Source organism: Neolamprologus multifasciatus, chromosome 5 (genome assembly GCF_963576455.1).
Source record: "Neolamprologus multifasciatus chromosome 5, fNeoMul1.2, whole genome shotgun sequence".
Lineage (NCBI taxonomy): Eukaryota > Metazoa > Chordata > Actinopteri > Cichliformes > Cichlidae > Neolamprologus > Neolamprologus multifasciatus.
The window spans coordinates 27,257,984-27,281,974 of NC_140443.1; the positions used below are offsets into that span (position 1 = coordinate 27,257,984).

A 23,991-nucleotide genomic window follows, 5' to 3' on the forward strand; every position below is an offset into this window, starting at 1 on the left:
TTTTATCATCTAAGAAATCAGTGTTTTCTCTCTATGCCTTATATTCATATCATTAGCTGCACCAAAAATGAAGAAAAAAAACAAGTTAATATCAAAATAGATATTTTATTCTGGGACATCATTTTCACATCGAAAAAAACAAGACAAATTTACTGACAAACATTACAAACAGCAAGGCCAGATGATCACAAAATCACGTCAAGGCAGAAATACAAAGGAAGTGGGTTACTATAGAAAAGCAGTCTCTGGAAATATGTCACTTTCGCTTCTGAAGCTCTCTGGCTAAGGCATCCAGCTGTTGAAAGAATTTAGTATGGCATTAGACTAATACACAGAAATCAATACAGGCTACACACAAATATGCACACTATGGCTGGATAAGCACAACTTCACTAATATGTGTATGTCAGTCAAGAATTTTCAGTCAATGTCAGTCAGATTTCAGAGTAGACAAAATCTCATGATCATATGATCATAAAAATATACTGATGGCAAGACATTGTGATTCAAGTACCATTAAACATGCTACTGTTCATCTCTGATTTTCTCACTTACAAGAATGTTTCTCAGGATACTCCTCCTCTGGGGTCTCAGGTAGCTGCATTCCCCTGCTTCACACAGCTTAATCTCCTCTGAAATCTAAGAAGCAAAACAGATTGAGGTTAAGGGATAAAGGGTATCTTCATTCTCAACAGAAACTGCTCAGTGATTGGTTAAATTATTCACACAAACACTTATCCCAACCTCTGATGTGCCAAAGGAGTCCAGCTCCCTTTTTCCTCCAGGATACCAACCATGGGACCAGTGCTGGGCAAAGGACAGCTGAGCCCCCACACAGAGAAGCAGCCCCAAGAGCAAAGCCAGTCGAGACACACACATGATATTCCCACCTAGAAGAATGGACATAGAGTTAGTTTGAAAAAGATTTGAAGAACACATTCTTTATTGAGAATTTCCTGCAATAAAAGCTAAAAAGAAAAGTGTTGTTAGCTGCAGTAAAGTCAATTTTAAGATCTGAGCTAAAACATTTCAGTGCAAACTTGCTATATTATTATGGGTGCTGGCTATCATTTCAGGCGAACATTCAAATTTTTCACTGCATTTGGAAAACTTTTACATAACATCACTTTAAGCCAGGGGTGTCAAACGTAAGACCTGCGGGCCAGAATCGGCCCTGCAAAGACTCCAATCGCAGCCCACTGGATGGCTCTGGAAAATGTGAAGGAAGACATACATTTTTGAACTTTTTACTGCATTTTCACAAATTTTACAGCTTTTCCCACTCATAAAGAAAAATGAGTTTGACATCCCTGCTTTAGGCACTTCTATCATTTACTCAATTTTGAGTACAATATTCTAGTTGTCCTTTGTCATTCTCAAAGTAAATATTGAAAGTATCAGATCTTGACTTGAATAATAGTTTTAGATAAACTACTAAAACTGGGCAGAAATGTAATCATTTGTCCTTACCTTAGTCTTAGCTTCCACAGCTTTATCAGTCCAAGTTTCCCTCAGTGTACCTGCAGGGGTTCACTTCAAAATGTTCTTTTCCTTTGGTGGATTTAGTGCTAAAATCAGCTTGCGGTACACCCCAGGTGTTTTACTGAAGAGATTCTCTGCTCCCTCTTTCTTCCCCTCAATATATAGACCAATCCCCCAGCACACATCATTGTCTTCCTTATTCTTCCCCGCCCATCTTTGACCCCTTTGACTCCCTCTTCTTCTAAGGGGTCAAATGAATCATCCATGGGGACGAGACGTACATGCGGTCCGACCAATTCCAATTATCACCTGTAAACAGCACTGACACCCATCTATACCACCAATATCCTCTTCTACACTATGTCAATTTAAATAAGACATTCAAGTCATTATTAGTGACATCCATCATCATTCTGTGTATAAACCTTATACACGGTCAGCTTGCTTTCATTACTGGCTCTCAACAGGCAGGACCTTTTAAGTAAGAATGCTTAGACATACAATGACTGAAGCTTCAATTTCCTACTTTTTACACCGGTATTGACCACAATGAACCACTTCTCTCTGACCCTGCTGACACCTCAAGGGGATCTGATAGGAAGAGGAACGAATACACTGGATTCCTGACCAGTCCACTGGTGACATTATTGTCAATTAGAGGAGAAAAAGTATTCATGGTTCAGTTCACACCCAGGAAGTGACTACATATGTTGCTACAGATGTAACATAACTCATTAGACATAATCAGTCAGTGGTAGATGCTACAACAGGCCAAGCTGACCATTAATAAAATCAGTACATTTTGATGCAAAAATTTAACCTTAATGGCCAATTCGTTTTCCCATTGCCTTATTCATCAAATACTATAATTTACTCAGAGGGCTAAGTTTGGTCATTATTAATGTATTCTTTGTTTCCTACGAAGCAGAAATTAAAGCATTTTCACTAAAGGTATTTCCTTTACATATTTGTGTGTATTATTGTAGGGTTCTTGCAATATGAGGCAACTGATATGAGGTGGCTGATGTGATTTGGCGCTATATAAATAAAATTGAATCGAATCTCATGTTGGCGCGTAAGTGAAACTAGCCCAGTTTAAAAATGGATTTCTGCAGATTAGGCTCGACAGTGAAAGGTTTGTTGCTAAATATCCAGTTCTTTCAGTAGGTGTTGCAGACTTTGTGTTAACATTTTGACTTAAAGCTGCCTCTTAAATCACAGCATTTTTCAGCTCTTGATATAAAATTAGGAATTTCTTGTCAGTGTGAATAGAAATAAACACTGTACCCATCACACCGAGTAATATTAGGGTTAAGGGTTAACTCAGTACTAACACTACCAAAAATAGTCGCTTTCCATTCTTTATACCTTTCAATACTTCAACAACACCAGTAAATGAATGGTGCAAAGGGTTCGATATTGACTGGAAATCTTTCAAGAGCAGGAGTGCCTGATCCTTAAGGTAACCACAACCCATTGTCAATTAGCACCAGCATTAGTTATTGAGAGGTGAGCTGTACATGTGCGTCAGATCATCGTGACTTTAAAGAAGCAGAGAAAACGTGGACGTACTTAGAGATGGGATGTAGGCTGACAAGAGGTTAAAATCTCAAGCACTTTATTAGGTTTGAACAGTATCTTGCTTAGAAAGGCCATTTGGCATTATATAATTATATATAATTTTATCATATATAATTATATATACATATATTCAAATGTTGAATAACAAAACAAACACAAGAAACAAACTTAGGCAAAATAAAAAATAGGATTTGCTTAAGACAATCATACCAAATTAAAAAATGGCCGAAACACATCTGTAATACATTTCAAAATGGTCCTGATACAGTTCAATATACATCTTTAAAAAAAAAAAAAATACAGGAGGGAATAGAAAATAAAATAAGCAAGGCAGCAGACAGGAATGAATTATAAATAACCTTACATTATGTACAAAAGGGGAGAGGGTGTTGACCACTGGGAGGAATGGTTCAAGGGGGAAAGTGAAGGATAGAAAGGAAGCAACAAGTGAGCGGAGATGAACAGGAGACAAAGAGAAGGTGATGAGAAGAGAAAAGTTGGGCAACAGTTTTCTGCTGTCTCCCTTTCTAGAAATGGAGACCGTGGATTGAGTTTCATAAGGGCATTCAAAACTCTCCAGTGGGGGAAAACTCCTGGAATAAAGGGATAAAACAAGGGTAACCTCCCCTGGGTGGTAAAGGATGCAAATCCTATTTCTGTGTTTTAGTCTTACATTCGGGGTACCAACACTTGATTACTAGTCATGGATCCCACATTCAGCTGATATGGAATGAAATTAACATTTGAAAAATAAAATAAAATAAAGGTGTCAATTTTAGTTTGATGTACACAAGTAAGAAATCCACAAATATACAACTACAGGGAATGTGAAAGAATAACTGACCCACACTTGGTTCTGGCTCCCTCAATTTGTCACACAAAAAGGATTTGTCATTGGTCAACAGGTGAAACATGAGGAAATGCATGCGAGTTAAGAAAACTCCAGGGATGATTCATTTGTTTTGAAAACCTACCCGCGAGGCACTTCATCAGTTCACTTCTAATAACAAAATTAACAAAATATTGGGTCACACAGTTTGGCACAGTGTCATGTTTTGTGGTCAAATTGCAGTGAGACATGATCACATGATTGAAACGTGCACAACAAACCCCCGTAATTTAAGAACAGACAGTAACGCTAAGCATCCCCTCTTCTATAACCTGATGAAACACCCAGTGAGTGTCAATGTAAATAAATGAAAAACATAATGGAACCTAACCAATCGTGTTAGCACTTGTGATGCTTTGGAACAAAAAGACCTGAAATGAAGAACATGACCCACTCACAGCCAACAGTGATTTGAGTGACTGGTCAGCTTAGCTGTCCGCTACTTTTAAGTAATCAGCCTAGGGCTTTGAGACCTGAAAACCCTTCAACAGATCAAACACAGTATAGTCACCATATTGTAAAAATCAAGGCCATATCTTTTTGACCTTAGCTCTCATTTGGTTCTGTACTTTTTAAGGGCTTTACATTTGGTGCAAAGAGTGCATGAGTGTTCAAACAATCAACATTGATGTGATCACCCCTTCTCAAAATTTATTATTTTTGAAAAAGATATAGCCACTATCAGTTTGACACACTTGATTGTGCTCCTTCTTTTAATAAAATAAATTAAATAAAGGAGTGCTAATGTAATGTAGATTATACACAAGTATGGGTCTGTTTACAGTTAAAAGCTACAATAAGAAACACTGAACTAGCTGGAAAATTCCAAAAGAAGGAGAAAAAAAAAGATGAAATTTTTTATTACAGTCTTTTAAAATCCAGCTGCGGGATCATATCTGAATACCTTGACTTTGGTGAAAGCCAGTACCACTTGAAAGTGACACAGCTGCAGAGATAAACTCAAGTTGAATATGTTCAATTTGTAAATTTAAACATCCTGGCATCAGTCATTTCCTGAGCGGACTGACCTAAAACCCTGCGGTTAACAGACATCATTTATCTTTTATTACAATCAAAAAAAGGGCATGGCCTCAATGTTGACCTTGGATGAAATAAAAACACTGTATTTCAAGTCTGAGCGCCATCCTACGACATTCATTTAAAAAAGCATTGCATGGCACATTTCCTCTTTTAAAGTAACAACAAATCCATTTTTGAGAGAAATTGTTAGCAACAGCATTCGAATAAAAGAAAACATTCCTCAGTTATCAATATTCGTGATAGTAATTAAAAAGGCATCGCTCTGAAGGAGTGACAGCGCAGTCTCGTGACCCGACGCCAAGTATTTAAAAAAGAAAAGGAAGAAAAAAAAGAGAGTAAATCCCAGCAGGCTCAAAGGGAAACTATAAACCCAGACAGAAAGGAAATACAGTCTACAAAATTAAAAAAAAAATACTGAAGTGCTTATGTAAACAAAACAAATGCTGGGTATTGTTGATTTGTATGATGCAATAATGAGTTACTGTTTATGATTTGGCTCGCCAACATCATCAACATTACTGCTGATACTGTAACAGACCCTAGAACATCATATAAGCCTTAATAAAACTACATGTCTTGAGTGTACGGGGCATATAAAATCTCAATGTTTTAATTAGTGATCCTTGGATAGCTCAAAAGTTTTGCTGTTCTGAACGTCTAAAGATGAAAGTCTCCAGACTCCAGAGCTACATACCCGACTAAGTGAAGGACTTTGGCACTTTGCAGACACGAGAAGGCGATGTGGAACCACGCCACAGTGCTCTCTGCCAGCTTGTGCTCCAGTTCAAACACACACAGACGCTCAAAGAATAATTAGCGGCTCCTGGTATTTAGGGTGTACGTTTACACGTATTAAAACCTGAGACTATGAGCTACATCAGAGATTCCGATCTCCAGTAATGAGCTACCTCTGAACCCCTGAAACCTAACGGAGAGAAACTGTAACTGGCTTGGAAAGCTGTTTTTTTTTCTTTTTCTTTTGCCAAATAGAGGCAACCGACCCAATGTAGAGAAAAACTGCTTGTGTGAATGTCTGAGGAGTGAAAAACAGTTCAGGGTCTGTGGGTGAATGTAGAAACTTCTGCTACCACACAAAGTTGCTACAGTGTGGCTCAGGCAAAGTTTAAAATGTTTTAGGTCTCTGTCCCCAAGGTGTTTACAAAAAATAAAAAAAAACTGGTTGTTGTACATTAGCCACCAAAGCATTAGATTTATAGTCATATATATTTATATATTTATACCAATAAAATACATTACAGGTGCCACCCTAAAATGCAGCCAAACTCAAAACTGTGTCTAAAACCATAATAATAAAATGCAACACAGTTAAGTATATATACATATTGGGGAGGGGGGGTGAAGATGGAAAGCAAAATAGGGGTGAAGGGCTGTATTAACATCATTACAAAATATTCAAGAAGGCATCTCAGTTATTTTCTCTGTCCAGCTGCACTGCCCTGTTCTGTCCTTTGGGAGGAGACCTCTTTTCCCTTTTCCTCCAGGCAGTTCAATCCCATCCACAGATCAAGCTGTGATGAGTTTTTTGTTGTTGTTGTTTTTTCAAAGATCCATCAGATGGGGATACGCAGCTCTCTACATGGCAACATACTGAATGTGTGTGCTCCGGAGCGTGTATATGCTTTTATGAAGTGCATGTGGATATCTATTCATCCATCCATCCATCCATCCATCCATCCATCAATGGCAGGTCCCTACTTGAAGTTGGCATAGTCAGAAAAAGCATCAATGTATTCTTGAACCACTTTGTAGCAGAACTCGTACTGCTCCTGCAAAGGGGAGAGAGAACAAAAAAACAGCTACATCAGCTGGAGCTATCAATCTGTGACAGTTCAGTCACTGAAGTCATCGAGCCCACAATCTGAGAGGCACTGTGTACTCTTAGGCTAGCAGCTTGTCAATCAACCTGCTTTATCTCCCTTTTTGACTCTTGAAAATACTGACTTAGTTTTTACAGATGTCACAGAGCAAGAGAGCCAAGGGTCCCTTTTCTCATTGACCTCTACAGGACAACGGAGGCACTGGTCAACAGAAAGAATGTGGGTTTAATACTCTTCCACATTAGCTTCAGTTGTCAGACCCAGAAGCTACATACGCCCCTTTTCTACTAGGAACTGCAGTATTACCCACTCAGCTCGACTCGACTCAGTTTTTAGGGTTTTCCATTAAGCGTCTGCAGCCAGCTGAGTCTGAACATTTGAAACACCTAAACAAGGTCAACAAGAGCATCTTTCAAGGAAGTCAGTGTAATGAAAGCAAACTCTCCTCGTCAAAGACAAACTTGCTGCATAATGGGGCATTATAATAAATGAAAAGTCAAAGTTCAAGTGTAATAAGTCCTTACCAGTGTCTGCACCATGTGGGGTCTCTGCAGTCTGAGGCTCTTCACTGTCTGGAAGACATCCAGGATCCCTTCTGCTTTCACCCGCTCCAGAACTGTACTCAATGCACAGAAAGTCCCCGTCCGGCCAGCACCAGCACTGTAAACACAAACACAGCCAAAAATGCAAACCTCAGTATGCACGCTGGAGTTCGAGCCTGCAGAAATAACATGTGCAAATAACATTTGTTTTGAGCGTACTTGCTAGAAACAAAAAAAAGGTAGGAACAGATCTGGGAGCAGTTAAAATGTCATAAGGAAGAAGAGAACAATTAGTCTGAGCTGTTTTTTCCTGTGGTTTGTTTAGAGGAACAGTTTCCCAGCACCTACAATTGCAGGGCAGTTTATAAGTGTACAACAGAAAAAAATGTAATTATATTAATGTTACGCATTTATCTCCCTAAATTTTGTTAGACTGACACATACAAATTCAAAGGTTAGGGGTTTGTGTGTGTTTGTATTTTCTTACCTGCAGTGCACAGTGATTGGGTGGTTGCCAGATTGCTGCTGTTGTCTCTGCACTGCAGCAATTAAGTTGATCATGCCTTTACCATCAGTGGGGATGCCCACCTCTGGCCAGCCATGGAAATGGAATTGACGCACTACTCGAGTCTTGTTCTCCTGGAAAGATGGATGATAAAACAGATAATAAACAGATAATGTGTTTGTTCCATGTTAGAACTTCTCGGTTGTTTTATAGTATTTCATCATTTCATTGAGCCCTTTATTACCCTGGTGTTGGTGACCAAGAGGTCACGCACTGTGTAACTCTCGTTCTCTTCCTCTCTTTTAAGCTCAATTGTGATGTCTCCATGGGTCACTGCTGAATCACTGGGCCAATACTGGGCACATTTCTCCTACAGGACACAGGACATGGAAAACAGTCAAATAAAGGTTGATGACATGTTAGAAGTCATAAAATACCAAGCAGATTTAAAATGTCAGAAACATCTGAAATATATGCTAATTTTTATATTGTATATGTAGTACTTTAGTACTGCATCCATCTACTTGGAACTAGAGATGGCACGATACCACTTTTTTGTGTCCGATACCGATATCATAAATTTGGATATCTGCCGATACCGATATGAATCCGATATAGTGTGTTTTTTAATCAATAAAACGTTTTTTTTAATATCTTGCTGCATTTTGTATAAGTTTATACTCAAGTTAAAAAACAACAACAACACTAAAGCTATTCTGTTACACCTGTATGTAAAAAAAACACACTGCACCCAAAATATTTCATAGATCAGCAACACTGATCAATCTAATAAAGTTAAACCTACTCCATCCTCCCTATTCTGGTATTTTAAAGAGTACTTAGCAGAAATATTAAGCAACCTATCTAATAGGGTTGCAAACTCCCAGCAAAAGAAAATAGGGAACCACCCCCCACCCACCACCTCATGATGCTTAATCAATGTAATCAACTTTCATTTGATGCAGGGTGATTCATTTTAAGCAGTTTCATGATTGAAGTAGCAGCAGGAGAGAGAGAGAGAGAAAGGCAGTTGCTCTATATATCGGTTGTTAAGCTTAACGCGGGAATGCTTTACAACCATTCAGAGATGAACTTACACACTTGCTTTACTTCTCTCTGAGATAACTTCCTCGGAGATGAAATGTTTGCTAGCAGGCTACAAATACACACAGCCGCTCTATCACCTGACCACACTGCTCCTACAAGCCACGGTTGTGAGCCGAGTTACGCCATGTTGCAAGTTTTGTGAGGTGCTTTTTTGATATTTAATGGATCGGATTACATTTTTTATTTCTCTCCGATATCCGATCCAGTAATTTAGGTCAGTATCGGACCGATACCGATACGTAATATCGGATCGGTCCATCTCTACTTGGAACACAGAGAGAACCTTTATTACACATTAATTACAAAGACTAAGGAAAAAAATGAAACTGAACTGGTAACGCTGGAATCTTTATTTCTAATTCTGGCCTTTAAAAAGTGATTTACCGTTATTGTTGAGCTTTCCAAAAAAAAAAGAAAGGTTGCTTTTACTTGCTGGGAATAATTTATAGTGCAGTTAATAAAGATTCATGATAAAAACATGTCCACTGGCAAAATAACAGTTCTGCACATGCACTGCAATTTGTACAATGCAAGTCAGATGCACACATGCAGAAACACACGTTTCACTTCACAATTCACCCCAGAATGTTCCGGTTTAAGATGTTTCTAATATCAAAGTAGTACAGTTATAGGTATCACTGAATTGAACAGAACGTGTAAGATTTTATTTCCCAACAAATCGAGCGTTTACTGGAGATAAAACAGTTGACTGAAGTTACCAGCCTGTCATATGTAATGTAATTAAAAGTGACCAGTGATAAGAGGGTCATTTCCTCACTTCCTATTCGCCACTGAACTGTCAAAATCCAGTTGATTCACAGTAGAAGAAATGATCTTTGAAAACAGAGACACCAGTGAGAGCGTGCACTCAAACTTTCACACTCACAGTTGCTGCTTTTTTAGCTTGCTGCGTAGTTTTGTGATGTTTGTGCATAAGGCTTTATACTGTGAGAGAGACAGTCAACAGCAGTATGTGTGTGACATAATATTTGCTAGTGGCTCACAAGAGAAATGTGACGCCACAAGTAATACATTATACAAGACTGGTAGCATCCAGTTGGAATCAGTCCCGATATTAATATTCTATCTTTACCAGTTACTGATTCGGTATCTAATACCAGATCAATAACTGCACACACACAGACACACACAGAGACCTGGCCTCTCTCCTCCAGCTCAGTGAGCATGACTATGGAGCAGCTTCTCCACTCCCAGATCATCCTCCAGAAGTCCTCTATAGTGTGTTGCAGGGGCCCCTGGCTCGCCATATAAGCATCCTTCTGACGATAGCCCTGTTACCACAAGGAGAAAAGAGACAGGAGTGATGTCCATGGAGAAAAAGTTTAATGATGCAAAAAAAGAGAGAGAACGAGAGCGGGGGAAAAAAGGTAGATGTAAAAAAACCGATTGATTGCACGCATTAATGAAATGAAATGCTCCACTCTAATCCGGACACTGTTACACTCACATCAATGAAGGAAGCATTGACATAGTCGGTGTTCTCCTCTCCTCGTTTGACTGGAATGATCACTCTGTTGAACTCGTCTGTTAGAATCAAGGAGAAGCATTTCTCTTGATTAATGGAAAAAGCTTTAAGCGTTTGCACAGGAGCATATGCATTAATAAATACGCTGTTTTTATGCATTACTAATTCATATAGGCGCCAAATAAAAACCCACACCGCACAACTAAAATAGCTCGACTCACATGGAATGATCTGCAGAACTCTGTTCTTCTTCATGTTGACAGGAAGGTTGCCCGTTCTCATCTTGTCATTTTGAATCTTGATGGATGTCAGTTTCTAGAAATTACAAGATAACAAGCAAAAGTTTAAATTACTTCGAATTTCACAATATTACTAGTAGGAACTTCAATTGATACAAAATAATGCAAAAAGGAGGGGAGTAACAGAGAATAATTTGTCTTTGGAAGAACACAACACATAAGCAGACCTTAAATTCAGCCTCCAGACCACTGCAGCCAGCTCCAGGTGAGGGCGCATAGAGTTTGGCCAAGTGGGACTCCAGTGAGGTCACCTCTAACTCTGTGTCTCCGTACAGATAGTGCTCTAACAGCGCTTGGAAGATAAAAACGTACTGCATCTGTGGGAGAGAGTGATGATTGTGTAGAGCAAGATGGAATAAAAGGAAATCGTGAATAAATGACTCCGATACAGAGTTTTGATAATTCAGTAGTTAGTGTCTAGGTTTTTGCTTCTGCATTATAATCATGAATCTACCCTTGGTGCTTTGTGTTGATACTCCACTTACATCTGTCTGAACCATTTGACAGCGTTGGGCTCTTATCCTGGTGACAAAGCCAAACACGTCCACCTTCTTTTCCGCAAACATCATGTCCAACATCGCATCGATCACAATAAAGGTACCAGTCCTCCCCACACCCGCACTGACAGAAGGAAACATGATCTTGTGAATTGCAAGTAGTGTGCAGAGAAATACATAACAAAAACACAGTGGGCGGCGTGAAGCACACCTACTTACCTGCAGTGAACAACAATGGGCCCAGCATACTGGGGGTTGCAGGCCTTGACTTTCTTTAGGAACTTGAGCATTCCAATAGGGGTGAAGGGCACCCCGAAGTCTGGCCAGCTGGTGAAATGGAACTGGGTGATGAGGCGCTGAGGCTTCTTCCCAGAAACATCTCCTACCTGAGACACCAACAACACACACCATAAAGTAAACCAGAATATATTAAAAAAACAAAACAAATTTCACCGTATGTACAGAACAGACTTTACACTGATAAACCAAGCATGGAAACTTATTCTGATAATAAACTTCAAAACAATGAGTAAAGCTCAACCGTTAAAGGACAAGCATAGTACCTGTTGGATGCAGAACTTGCGGATGGTGTAATCCACTAGAACCATTGTGTCTTCTACAGACACCCGAATGTTCCCATATGTCCAGCAGCCCTGGTCCGGCCAGTACTGAGCACACTTACACTAAAAAATACAGAGTGATTCGAGACAAAGCACAGGCGTAAAGAAGTGCATGTAATGAAACACTCAGGTATTACAGTATTGCTGTAGGATTAACAGAACAAGTACAGTAGAGAAAACAAAGACAGGTTAAGTCATGCTGTGAAGGTCTTTGCATAAGGACTCATACAAGGGGGCCTTTAAAGGAGCACTCAATTTACCATCTTAACTATATTATGAATGTGGATACAAATGCAATCTTTCATATGTTAAAAAGCTGTTATAACATCACATAAATCAAATTAGCTCAAAAGAAGCATCATCATCATGTGTCCAGCTCTCTCACCTCTTTTCTCTCCTTCAGGTTGGTCACCATGACTATTGTGACTGTGTTCTGCTCCCAGATCATACGCCAGAAGTCATTTACAGTTTCCTCCTTTGGCCCTGAGAGATTGAGACAGATGAAGCAATCAAGAAGCACAATCAGGTTTATTATTAGCGAACGACGGCACAGTTTGTTTCTGCCTGACTGCAACTGCCAGCCTCACCTTGAGCTGCAATAAACTTGTTCTTCTCTTGGTAACCCTGCAGAAGTAAAAGGCAGAGAGGACACATTAGCATGACACTGAATGAGATGTGATCGGTAAAAAGCAGAACTGTGGAAAAGATGCTCAATGTATATACAAACATTTATAAATGAGGCATTAATAAAGTCAGAGTCTGGGACTCCCTCCAGAGATGAGAGATGCACCCTGGAGTGATCATCTGGGAGAGAAAGAATGACGCATGTTAATTGGACCTCAGTTTAATTGTGACTCTTTTTTTTTGTAACTACGAGATCTGTTTTTTTGTGTCAGTCAGTATCAGTCTGAGAGACGAGGCTTCACTTACATGGCAGGATATTCACATATCTGTTCTTTTCTTTATTCTCTTCCTTAGAGGCAGCGTCACACGTTGCCTGGATGGGGCAGACTGGCAGTGCCTAAAACAGGAGAAGAACACAGACATATTTATAGACAGCAGAGATTTGCATCAGTGTGACCATAAAGATAATTTCCTGCTGTCTTCATCTTTTTGCCTACTGAACCTAATGCACATCACAAACTCATTTAGTGACTGCACAGTGTGGTCTGTGCTTTGATCAGGATTCATCCTTATTTATTCACCACAGTTTAGCTGCCTACTTTATTTTAAAACACTTTTAAAAACCTATTTGTTGTCGCTTAATTTCAGGTCTAGTTGAACAAAGTATCCTGGCTTTTATAATGCAAACAGAGTCTTATTTGCTTCTTTTATTTGGTTATAGTTATACTTGTTTTTGATTTATTGTGACTGTTATGTATAGTCTATACCTAATATAAACTGTACAGCATGTTGGTCAGCCGAGGTTGTTTAAAATGTGCTTTAGAAATAAATTCTCATTTTGTGCAAACAGGGTTAAGTATTTAAGCCAGTGGCTCCTTAACCTTTTCTCTTCAACATTTCTTCTTCATGAAATGGAATCATCAGTGTTTAGGTTAGCCTTACATTTGTACTGCTACCACGTGGAATGACTAACACGGCTCCTTACCCTTTAATCCATTACTTTTCCTACATTAAATGTAATTATGTAACAACTGAGTCTCATGTTGCTCTAAGTTTACTGGAGACTGTGTCTCCAGAATTAGCCAAATCTAAATATGACTTTTGAATTGTTACTTGTCCTTTAATACAAATATCTATACCTTTTCATTTAAAGTTTTTCATTACGATTTACTAATTAAACCAACAGAGTTGCATGCTATCAAAGAGTGCTTGCTTGAGTGTGCCATACATTAAACTCCTCTCTGAAGAGCTTGTTGTCATCAGCCATGCGACGGTTCATTTCTTCCTCCAGCTTGTCCACGGGAAGCGGCGGGTACTTCCTGTTTGTACTGGGTGAGCGGGCCAATAGCGGCACACTCTGGAGTTCTGTAGCAATGAGCAGGAAGGGAGGAGGCAGGAGCGAGGAGAAGGGGAAGGAATGGGAGGGGTGAGACAGGTAGAGATAAACACATGGGTAAGAGCATGAGACTGGAGATGACTTACATCATGCAACACCGACTTCATCATTCACTGTTTTTTCTTGAAACGCACAGCAGAGGGCGATGTGAGTCAGCGCTGCAACATATAGGACTAACTGCAGCTCTGCTGATTAGGTAATCATAGTGAACAAAAGCTTCCTCCAGCAGTGAGCCAGGGAAATGTTATCAGTTGGGGAAGTAAGATCAATCGAAGGTTATCGGGGAAAAAACACTGACTAACAAGTCTGGTCAACCTGGCTGTGCATGTTTGCCCAAATGACCCAAATCAAATAAGCTCAGTATTTCACCGAGATTGTTGCCGTATCTGTCAACAAATACAAAGCACACGCAAACACACAATCACCCAGAGCTGACAAGGGATGCGCGATTGCTTTTACCTGTGTCGTCTGACCTGCCATTGGTCAGTCTGAAGGAGTTCGAATGGCTCCCTGCTTGTTTGTACTTCTTAAACCTGTCGATCAACAAAGATCAAAGTGCATTTTAACACAGATACACACTCTTTCTTGATCTCGCTCTCTCCCAAAAACACACTACTTTTGTCTCACAGCAGAATGGCAGTCAGTCATTGCCATGGTAACAGCAGCACCTCAGGCCCTCACCACAGGTCTCCGTGTCCGACAAACATCAACCGTAGTTTACCAACCTGAGCATGTAGAGGATTATGATGATGAAGATGATGACCAGCAGGGAGGACAGGGCCACCATCACGGCTATGATCGGCATGTCCCCAGCATCTTCGTCACCTACACGAGGCACAAAGGGAAAGGGCAGAATAACCGATAAATGCACAGAATTTTGGGGGGAGGGAGTCAACACCTGATCTGATTCAGTGCTTTGGTTAGATGCCAAATTCCAAAACCATTACTAAATTATTCTCGTGTTCCGGTGGGCCATAAAAGCATGTGCTGAACTTGCTAAATGTGAATGCTGATTAGCTTAACATCCACATTTAACAGCAGACATGTTGTGTTCTTGGTGCACAAAATGTGTAGAAGAGTAATGTTACCAACACACCAAATATAACTGATGTCAAAGAATAGGCTGAGGCACTAAAGTTCTCTTTCGACATTCAAAAACTCAAAGCTGATTCACAACTTAACAGCTGGCGAATCAAACAACTGCCTTTACTGCCAGAGTTTAAAAAAAAAGGAAAGCACAATCACGAGCAAATCCAAAATTTGTTGTATGTAAAGAATAAACACAATAGCATGTTGTTACATGTAATACTACAGTGAAGTTCTCAGTGGTTGTGGGGTAAATTAGGCTAACTCATAAGAGAGCAGAATAGCTAATACCCCCTTGTTTATAGAGGGTGACAATCTTTATATCTACAAAAACGAGCAAGGACGTTTTCACAGGACTCTATGCTGTCCAGCAGTGAGCAGCCAGGAGCTGCTAATTAAAAGCACTTTATTAACTGATCATCAGCAAGTGTGACCAACTCTATAAAAGCAGAACATCTGACAGTTTGTTGGTCTGAAGCCACAATCTTCTCAGGAATAGATGTCTAATAAGCAGAGACCTTGCAAAAAAACCCAAAAGCTACATCTCAGACTCTACTCGAGCCTCAATTAGCATGTTAAATGTTAAAGTTCATGACAACACTAACAGAAAAAGAGTGAACCAGTACAGTTTGTTTGTAAAGGCTGCCAGGAGAAATCCTCTTCTCTTTAAAAAGAACACGGCAGCACAGCTTAGCTTTGTAAAGTTAAATCTGAACAAACCACAAGACTCCTGGAACAATTTCCTTTGGAGAGATGACACTAAAGCCGAGATATTTGGTCATAGTGCAATGTTTGGACAAACAGGTTAATCAGCATAACACCTAACAGCATAACTGTCAAGCACAGCAGTGGAGGGGTGAGGATTTGGACTTGTTTTGCAGCCACAGGACTACGAGCACCTTGCACTCACTAAGTGAACCATGAACTCCTGTATAAGTATTCTGGAGTCAAATGTGAGGCCCTCTAACTGACAGCTAAAGCTGGCCCTCCTCTGTTGTCTGCCAACAGTGAGCTCGGACTCTTTCAACATCATCCTGTACTTTTCCCTTCCAGAATGGCCGTCCGTGTTAATATTTCATTGCATGGCTTTAAGAAGGAAAAACCCACAAATGGAGAGAGCAACAGGCTGTCCCTTAAGAGTAAGCAGAAATCACAGTTTAACTGTGAAGGTCAAAAACTGGTTACACCCAAGATGACAGCACACACAGGATGATGGTATAAAACACTGAAACTTTAAAGAGGTTTGCTGTGAATTCAATCTGAATTATTAAGAGCAAATTTTAAGCACTTTTTACATATCAAGTCTCTACAAGCCTCTATCCTGCTGTGATGTTCGTGACTAGCAGGAAAGGATTGCGGTCACATTGCCAAGTTACCTGTTCTTCGTGATGTTTCTGTAGGTTATTACTTTTTTTTTTTTTTTTTTTGCCTGTCCCATTTGGTTCTTTAGCCGTCAGAATTGTTGTCTGAAGACCAACAAGGATACCCAATAGATTTATTTTGCCAAATGGATCATCATGGCATTGCCGTATTGGTCCATTTGATCGACCTTTGTTTTTATTATTTATTTTATTTTATTTTCAGTTGTTACAGACGGGACAGACATGAGTGAGGGATAGGAAAGGGAGAAAGAAAGAGGAAGGAAAAGAAAAACAGAAGGGGAGAGGGACAGTGAGAAAGGGGGGGGAAAAATATCTCCAGGATCACCTGTTGAGAGAAAAAGAATAGAAAACAAGCAAAAAAACAAAACAAAACAAAGCAACATACTATACACAACACCATCGCATTAATCTAGCTAAGTGTAAACAGCAGTAAATACTAAATATTGAATGTTGTTGTGCAGCACGCAGGACAGACAGCGCACAATGTGCTTTGAAGTAGCAGCCAAGAAAGGTGTGATTTAAGTCTACAAACAGTGAACACCTGTGTGCACACCTGTGTGGATCGGCGCGCTTGTATTCAAATGGTTTCCCCATGTAATGGTCTGCAAGAGGATGTAGAGAGCCATAGCCCTGTCCCCCAGGGCATGAAGCAGGCATGGAGGAGATCCAGGCCCCAGACATCCAGAGGTCCCAGAGTGCAAGAGCCCAAGGAGGACCACCGGAGGGGCATCCGTGCCACCTTCATGGGAAGGGCTGAGGATACCCAGGCGAGGGGTCACCCAGTAGCCACCGGGCAGAAACTAGAGGGGGCTGCACCGGCGTGCCCGCCGGCTCCGCGGTAATAACCTACAACCTCCGGCTGTAGGTTATTACTTGACATTTTGTATACGTCACCACCATGTGCAAAAGTTACTATTTGAAGACCCTATGGTCTTCTGGTGACCTTTCACTGCCACAGTTGGAACAAAAGACATGAGATTTGCCCTAACAACAAGGGTCGTTTGGTGTGCAAATAATGGCTGCCGTTTGTGTGTCGATGACTCGGCAGTAAGACACATTAGGGCCAAACAAAAGGAGAGGATTTTCTAGAAACCTGCACTGTGGTGATCACAATGGAAAGACAACGTCAGCTCTTCTGCGGGCTAAATTCAAGAAAGTTCTCAACATTGCAGACGAACTATGCTGCAAAGAATGCATCATTTGACTTCTAGCTCTGTACACACTTTCTGGGAGAAGTATTTTGGAACGACGCCCAGTTGTGTTGCTTATTCCTCACACAATTCCCAGGACTTTTCAGTGTTCCCCTTCGGACAATGTCTACATTGAACAGAACAAGAGCACAACAGGCTGTGAGTATCATGTGGAACTGACACAGCCTTGACGGATCTAATGCCATTTAGAACTGCTCGCAACTTTCCACACAAACCTCACAGACGGCCAGAGATAGACAATAGAGCAATTACATAACACCTGTGAACCCATGGTGATTATGTCAGACATGCCATATAGTGCTGTGTAGCCACATTTACATTGACCAGGACTTAAGGCAGATAGCTTGATGTGTATTGGAACCCCTATTGGAACATCTACAAACACATCAGGTATGTGTTTTTGTACCAAAAAAAAATCTATTAAATTAAAAAATGGTCAGCGGATGCTTTCGTTATTTAATTTTTATTTCAGAGACTGGTAGGAGTGAAATTAAAAGAAGCAGACATTTTGTTATTCATTTATGAATCTAACAATTTTATGCTAAAGTAGAGATTTTCAAGTAAATTGGAAAGCACTCCCATTACCCTTCTAGCACCCTTCTACCCTTCTAGCAGCTTGTGTTTGTTCTAGCAGTGCAGTTTTGCAAAATTAGGAGGTAATAAAATACTTTTTTAATACACAGCGCACCTTCTAATTCTGACTGTAAGTGATAGCCAGATGGAAAAATAAACTCAATGAACAAGAAGCCAAAAGGACACAACGATCATGTTGCTAATGACAGTTTAATGCATCCAAGCCTGGTTTTAGATTAAACATCTTGTAACTGTGTGGTGCCATCGGGGTCTGTGGGCTACTCTTGGTTATGCTATTGTTGGCCAATTTTGTTATGGCCATGCCGAAGACCAAAATTATAACATACAAAAAGCTTCTTTTGTAGTGAAGTAAGCGCTTTTCTCCGGGCTTCTGATGTTTGCTTTATTTATTGTAGATGATTCTTTTTATTGCATGTTTCTCCTTGTGGTGAACTCTCCTTCTCTTTGATGCAATCTTTGCCAGCGTTCAGCATTCGACTTGTGTGTAATGTCATCACATGTTTTATGGATGACTGAATGTTGCAAGTTGCATATCTATACTTTTCGACTCTTCATAGGTAAATACCAAATAAGTGCAATAGACTTAATTCATAGTCTAATACTACACTTCATATTCTGGAAAAAATAAATACAATCCAACCTGCTATTATTACACCATTATAATGATCTTCCAAATCAATCAGTGACGTTCGACAGTGACTGTTATACTTCTCTGTAATTTCGTAATATGAATAATTAATGTGAAAGAAAAGGTTGGTGGTCTCGTGTTTCACTTGCAGGGGTATTAGCAGGATTTTCAGCGCACAGACACGAAGCTAACACCAGAAATCTCCCAAGTTTCAGTCTGAAGCTGAACAAACATGCTGTTTATTTAACACAATAAAGGTTCTAATAAATCTCTAAGATTCTGAAGAAGAAAACTTTGTTATTATGGAAAAGTTTTTGGCAGTGAATGTGTGGATAAGTGGTCAAATGCAGGTATGTCACGTCAGGGTATTTCCAGCACTGCGACAATGGAGTCTAAAAGCAGAAAAATGTTCAACCATCTAAAATATTAAAGATTGACTCTTGACGAGAAAGCACACTTGCTTGCTGTTTTCAGCTTCTGCTACTGCTTTTTTGCACAAATAGAGCACAGCTAAAGGAAAAAAACACCTTGACACTGTGTTTATAAGTAATCCATCATCTTCATTTATTCATGGAGCTGTTCTAATCTAGTGATGCTGTCTGGTCATATCCAAATTCCCTTATCCTCTTTTGTTGTCTTTTACTCTGCTTCAGGCAGGATCTGTTCACACATAACAATAAAAATGTGTCGTAGACAATCTGATGGCAGGCAGAAGGCTCTAACTACAGGCATGAAAGCACCAAGAGGCAATTTATTCAGAAGGGACAGACTCGCATGGACCTCCATAACACCATCATGGAGCAGAAGAGCTCTCTGATCTTACCCAAACAGTTTGAATAAGGTGTTAAAGTATAAAGCAGATTATACAGTCGTCACATGATGCTCAGCTGATATGGTTTCTGCTTAGTAACAGATAAAGCCAAACTGATCGAGAGAATAAAATCTAATCAGAAGTGACATATTTACTAAGGTTTGAACTTTTAGAATTGAATAATTTCCTACACTTCTCTTAAGACTGAACATCTGCAGTGAAAGTGAAATTATTAACTTCTTAAACACAGCTTTACTCCACAGACAGCTGTGGTTTGGAGGCTCTCATCACTGGTCAGACGAGTTCTAATTTTTCTTCTTTCAGGACTGCGAAAGTTTTAAAATACGTTTTATAATATATATGTTACATACTATGTTTTATAGCTACACTTTCAGAGATAAGAGATGCAGATGTAGATGGAGTCTTGATGCAATCTAACTGGATTATCTTATTTATATACAGTGTTTGGATAATATGAGAAATGACTCAAGAGCAGTTTCATTTGTAATTTAAGAGGTTTGACAAAAATATTGGATTCATTGTTTAGGAATTACAATCATTTTCACAAGTACTGATTTTAATACTTAATGTGTTTTCTCTGTATTATTGTAGGGTCAATATAAGGTGCCTTGAGGTGACTGTTGTTGGGATTTGGTGATAAATAAATAAAATTAAATACATATGAATTGAAAATCTTTTGCCATAACTTATTACAATTACTGAAATAAGTCAGTAACTGTCTGTCTGGAACCCACAGGACGTCACCACATTCAGTGTTCCCTCTCTTTAACTACTCTGCTGGGCCTTTACAGCAGCCACCTTCAGTTGCTGCTTGTTTGTGGGTCTTTCTGCATTCAGTTTTGTCTTCAGTAACTGAAAAGCTTGCTCTGCTGGCTTGAGATCAGCTAACTGATTTGGCCATTGAAGAATATCCCTTTTCTTTGCCTTGAGAAACCCTTGGGTTACTTTCACAGAATGCTTTGGCTCATTATCCATTTGCACTCTGAAGCAAATGGATAATGAGTACAAATGGTACAAATTAAACTTGGTTTCATGTGTCCAGAGATTTTTTCCAGCACTGTGCAGGCTCTTTTAGATGTTTTCTGGCAAAGTCTAATCTAGCCTTGTTGTTCTTGAGTGTAATCAGGTTTGCACCTTGTTGTAAACCCTCTGTTTTTCCATTCAAGTCCTCTCTTGATTGTAGAAATGATCAACAGAGGTCTCCTTCACTTGCACTGACATCTTTCTGGACCACATTCAGCTCTTGTATAAAAAGGTCTGTAATTCCTAAACAGCAGTTTTGAATTGTATTTATATAGTGCCCAACAAGCACCCCAAGGTGCTTTATACTATAAGGTATAGATCCTACAATAATAGCGAGAAACCCCTATGAGCAAGATCTTGGCAACAGTGGGAAGGAAAAACTCCCTTATAGTCGGAGGAACCAGCCTCAAGGAGGGGCAGCCAACTGCTGTGACCAGTTGGGGTGAGGTGGGGGAGCAGGAAAGGCACACTGTGGAAGAGAGCCACTAAAATCCAATTTTGATTTTTTGATTTAAAATCCTGTGGCAATGAAAAAACAACAACCCCAAAACAAATCAAACAAACAAACATGCCAACTGTGTCACTGATGGACCTAACTGTAATTTATTTATTATAACATGAGAGGTTTTTGATCTGGGACCACCAGGCACCATCAAATTTTTTTCCATATTTATAAAAGCTTTTATATAAACCTTGATTTTAAATCCCACTAGTCTGGAATTTTGACTGACCAGCTTATTTGTTTAAGGCTTGTAAAATCGAAATCTGAAATGTTGTGTTTCTTGCCCCATCCGAGTACCTTTTAGGGAGACCTCCTTGTACTCAGATGTCAGCACTAACCTTGACTACATTGTGCGTGTGAGTAGAGATGGGAATGATGGCAAAAACTACCATAAATTTACCTGAAAAAATAATAATCTGAAATCTTCCTTTCATCATCCTCAAACTATTTCACTATAATATAAAAGGTTTATATGCAAGAAGAGAAAAAAAAACAATGATGTGTGCATCACTCACTATTTGGGGTGGATGTTGTTGTGGTTGTCAGAGTCGTTGCAGTCTCTGGAGATGTGGCTGAGGTCTCATCATCTCCTTCCGATATGCTAGGAGTAAGTGGAGGGTTGATGCTTGGTGGTGCCTGAGGGGTAGGAGGTGAAGCTAGCTGTACTGTGGGTGTTGAACTATTGAGTTCTGTGTCCTGATTACTATCTAGGCTTGTGTCTGTGGTAGCTGCTGCTTCTGCTGCTTTTGTTGTTGTCGTCGTCATCGTGGTTTTTGTTGTGATTGCTGCTGATGTAATGACAGCTTGGGCAAGCTTTGTGGGTGGGTGTGTAGGGTTTGATACTGGCACTCCATCCTTGAGGGAGGGTGCTGTAGATGGCTTTGTGGGTATGGTAGTAATATCTGGAGGACCTGTTGAAGAAGACAGTACGTAATTTTAACCTGTAAAAATGAGAACATAAAGGCATTTGAATTAAATGTGGAAATGGCTCGTACCTGTGACAGGGGCAAGATCCTCGGCTGAGCCCCCCAGGGCTACACCAAGTAGCAGGAGCAGGGCGCACACACCCATTCTGCCCTACACACACACACACAAAAGAGACAAAATCCTATTAGTGGAGAAAACAAAACTGAAAATGATTGATTTTTTTTTTCAAAAGATAAAGGTTTGGTTGTTCTATAATCCATTATGTATTTTATAATCTTCCATCCTAATCCAACATGTTATTTGTTTGCAAAGAAAAAAAAACAAATAAAAACTTTGATGACGTGGGCTTGTGTGTGTTTACCTGAAGAAGCGTAGTTGGCATCAATCACTCATCCGCACAGCCTGGTCTGAAGAAAAAAAAAAGAGAACAGTTTAGAATGACAAGCAGATCCTTCCCCCCAATCATTGTCCTTCTTTTAAACTAAAAAACTGCAACAAGTTTTGGTAATATTGCTTCCCCTATCATCCACCCATCCAGCACGACATCCTGCCTCTGCTCTGCAAAGGCTGTTAAACAACCGTACGTAAACTAGTTATTTGTTTAAATTGCTATTTTTTTGTAATTCACAAACAAGCTAGTTTTTTCTCCTGTGCTCACTGTTTTTCATGCTTGAAGCCCTTTTCTCTGTATATACGAAGCAGCACTGAGCAGTGGAGAACTCAGCAAAGTGAAGGTAATGTTACAAACTTATTACCAAACTAAAAGTGCATTAAAATTTAATCTATGATGACAAAATGACAGGGGAGAATGACTCTTTCACATTCTCTTTGCTGCTGCCGCAAAGCTGATGGGATGAAGTGATAAAGCAGCAGTGCAGTGCTTACCACTGCCCCGTCACACAGGAAGGTTCTGGGTTTGCTCGTCAGCTGAGGCCTTTTTGTGTTAAGTTGGTGTGTTCTCTCTATGTGCCCGTGTGGGTTTTCACCGGGCATGTCTGCTTTCTTCTAGAGTCCAAAGACATGTCTGTTAGGTTAACTGGTGATTCCAAATTTGTTGTAGGTGTGGATTTGAGCATGAATGGTTGTCTGTCTCCTTGGTGATCTGTCCAGGGAGTAACCCACCTCTTGCTTGATGTCACCTGGGACAAGCTCAAAAACCCCGGGAGCATGAGCTGAAGTTAAGAAAAAATTTGCAGTAGAAGTGATTTGTGCTGAAATATTTTCATTGTTATCAGAAGCTAAATCTCAGCTGCAGTTAAAATGTTTTTACAGAACACTTTCTGCAGCTCGACACGGGGATAGTTTACTCCACTGAGGACAAACATGATTACCTTAACCACAATGTTACCTTCATTTGCAGTAATGTTTTGATGTAATATCCGAAAAACTGTATTATTAGTATGTGTATTTAAATGATACCATATTCAGATCTGTGTACAGTTGTGTTTAAAAGAAAGCTTTCACATCATTCTGTCTTGTCAAAAACTCAGTGCACCCTTACTGCTTCCATAGGAATAAAGAGAGTAAGTAATTCGTAATCAGATGAAGTTGATTATCTGAGGATCAATAAGCATGACCACCTTCAAAAAAGCTGATTTTGGCAGTTTAAATGACTGGCGCATTTAGATTTGTTTTAACACAACGCTACAGTCTTCCCAAGACTGGACATCCCAGCAAATTCACCCCAAGGTCAGACTGAGCAGTGCAAAATTACAGGCAGAGAAACTACAAAAACCCAGTGCTACATCTCTGAAGCTACAGGGCGGAGATAACATTGCACATAAAAGTTTGTGTACTTGTACGAACATATGATCTTGTTTGGAAGAGTCGCCAGAAGAAAGTCGGTTCTTGCTAAAAAGAACATCGTAGGCTTGCAAAGTTGTAAGACGTCTGGAGCGA

General features: G+C 39.8%; 2 protein-coding genes across 3 annotated transcripts in view; both read right to left on the reverse strand.

Moving 5' to 3' along the window:
- Positions 1-179: 179 nt before the first annotated feature.
- Positions 180-3,097, reverse strand: gnrh2 (gonadotropin-releasing hormone 2). Of its 2 annotated transcripts, XM_085160633.1 has the most exons (4): positions 1,471-3,097; positions 745-890; positions 556-639; positions 180-295 (listed from the first exon to the last, which is right to left on the reverse strand). In XM_085160633.1, exons 2-4 carry the CDS (start codon positions 877-879, stop codon positions 257-259), a joined length of 258 nt encoding a protein of 85 aa, XP_085016759.1. In that variant the 5' UTR covers positions 880-890; positions 1,471-3,097; the 3' UTR covers positions 180-256. The 2 variants fall into 2 exon arrangements, with proteins under 2 accessions (XP_085016759.1, XP_085016758.1); XM_085160632.1 differs by having other exon boundaries at positions 745-3,097.
- Positions 3,098-4,672: 1,575 nt separating this feature from the next.
- ptpra (protein tyrosine phosphatase receptor type A) overlaps positions 4,673-23,991 on the reverse strand; it is a 30,707-nt gene continuing 11,388 nt past the window's right edge. Inside the window, exons 2-22 of the mRNA XM_085160585.1 lie at positions 22,454-22,499; positions 22,161-22,242; positions 21,681-22,076; positions 14,633-14,732; positions 14,367-14,440; positions 13,740-13,876; positions 12,818-12,908; positions 12,615-12,691; positions 12,475-12,511; positions 12,273-12,370; positions 11,831-11,950; positions 11,487-11,653; positions 11,256-11,391; positions 10,938-11,087; positions 10,693-10,786; positions 10,454-10,530; positions 10,143-10,277; positions 8,123-8,248; positions 7,861-8,012; positions 7,356-7,491; positions 4,673-6,780 (exon numbers count right to left, since the gene is read on the reverse strand). Of these exons, the coding sequence (XP_085016711.1) occupies positions 6,706-6,780; positions 7,356-7,491; positions 7,861-8,012; positions 8,123-8,248; positions 10,143-10,277; positions 10,454-10,530; positions 10,693-10,786; positions 10,938-11,087; positions 11,256-11,391; positions 11,487-11,653; positions 11,831-11,950; positions 12,273-12,370; positions 12,475-12,511; positions 12,615-12,691; positions 12,818-12,908; positions 13,740-13,876; positions 14,367-14,440; positions 14,633-14,732; positions 21,681-22,076; positions 22,161-22,242; positions 22,454-22,474 (2,481 nt within the window). The 5' untranslated portion in view covers positions 22,475-22,499 and the 3' untranslated portion in view covers positions 4,673-6,705. The remainder of the gene's footprint in view (positions 6,781-7,355; positions 7,492-7,860; positions 8,013-8,122; positions 8,249-10,142; positions 10,278-10,453; positions 10,531-10,692; positions 10,787-10,937; positions 11,088-11,255; positions 11,392-11,486; positions 11,654-11,830; positions 11,951-12,272; positions 12,371-12,474; positions 12,512-12,614; positions 12,692-12,817; positions 12,909-13,739; positions 13,877-14,366; positions 14,441-14,632; positions 14,733-21,680; positions 22,077-22,160; positions 22,243-22,453; positions 22,500-23,991) is intronic.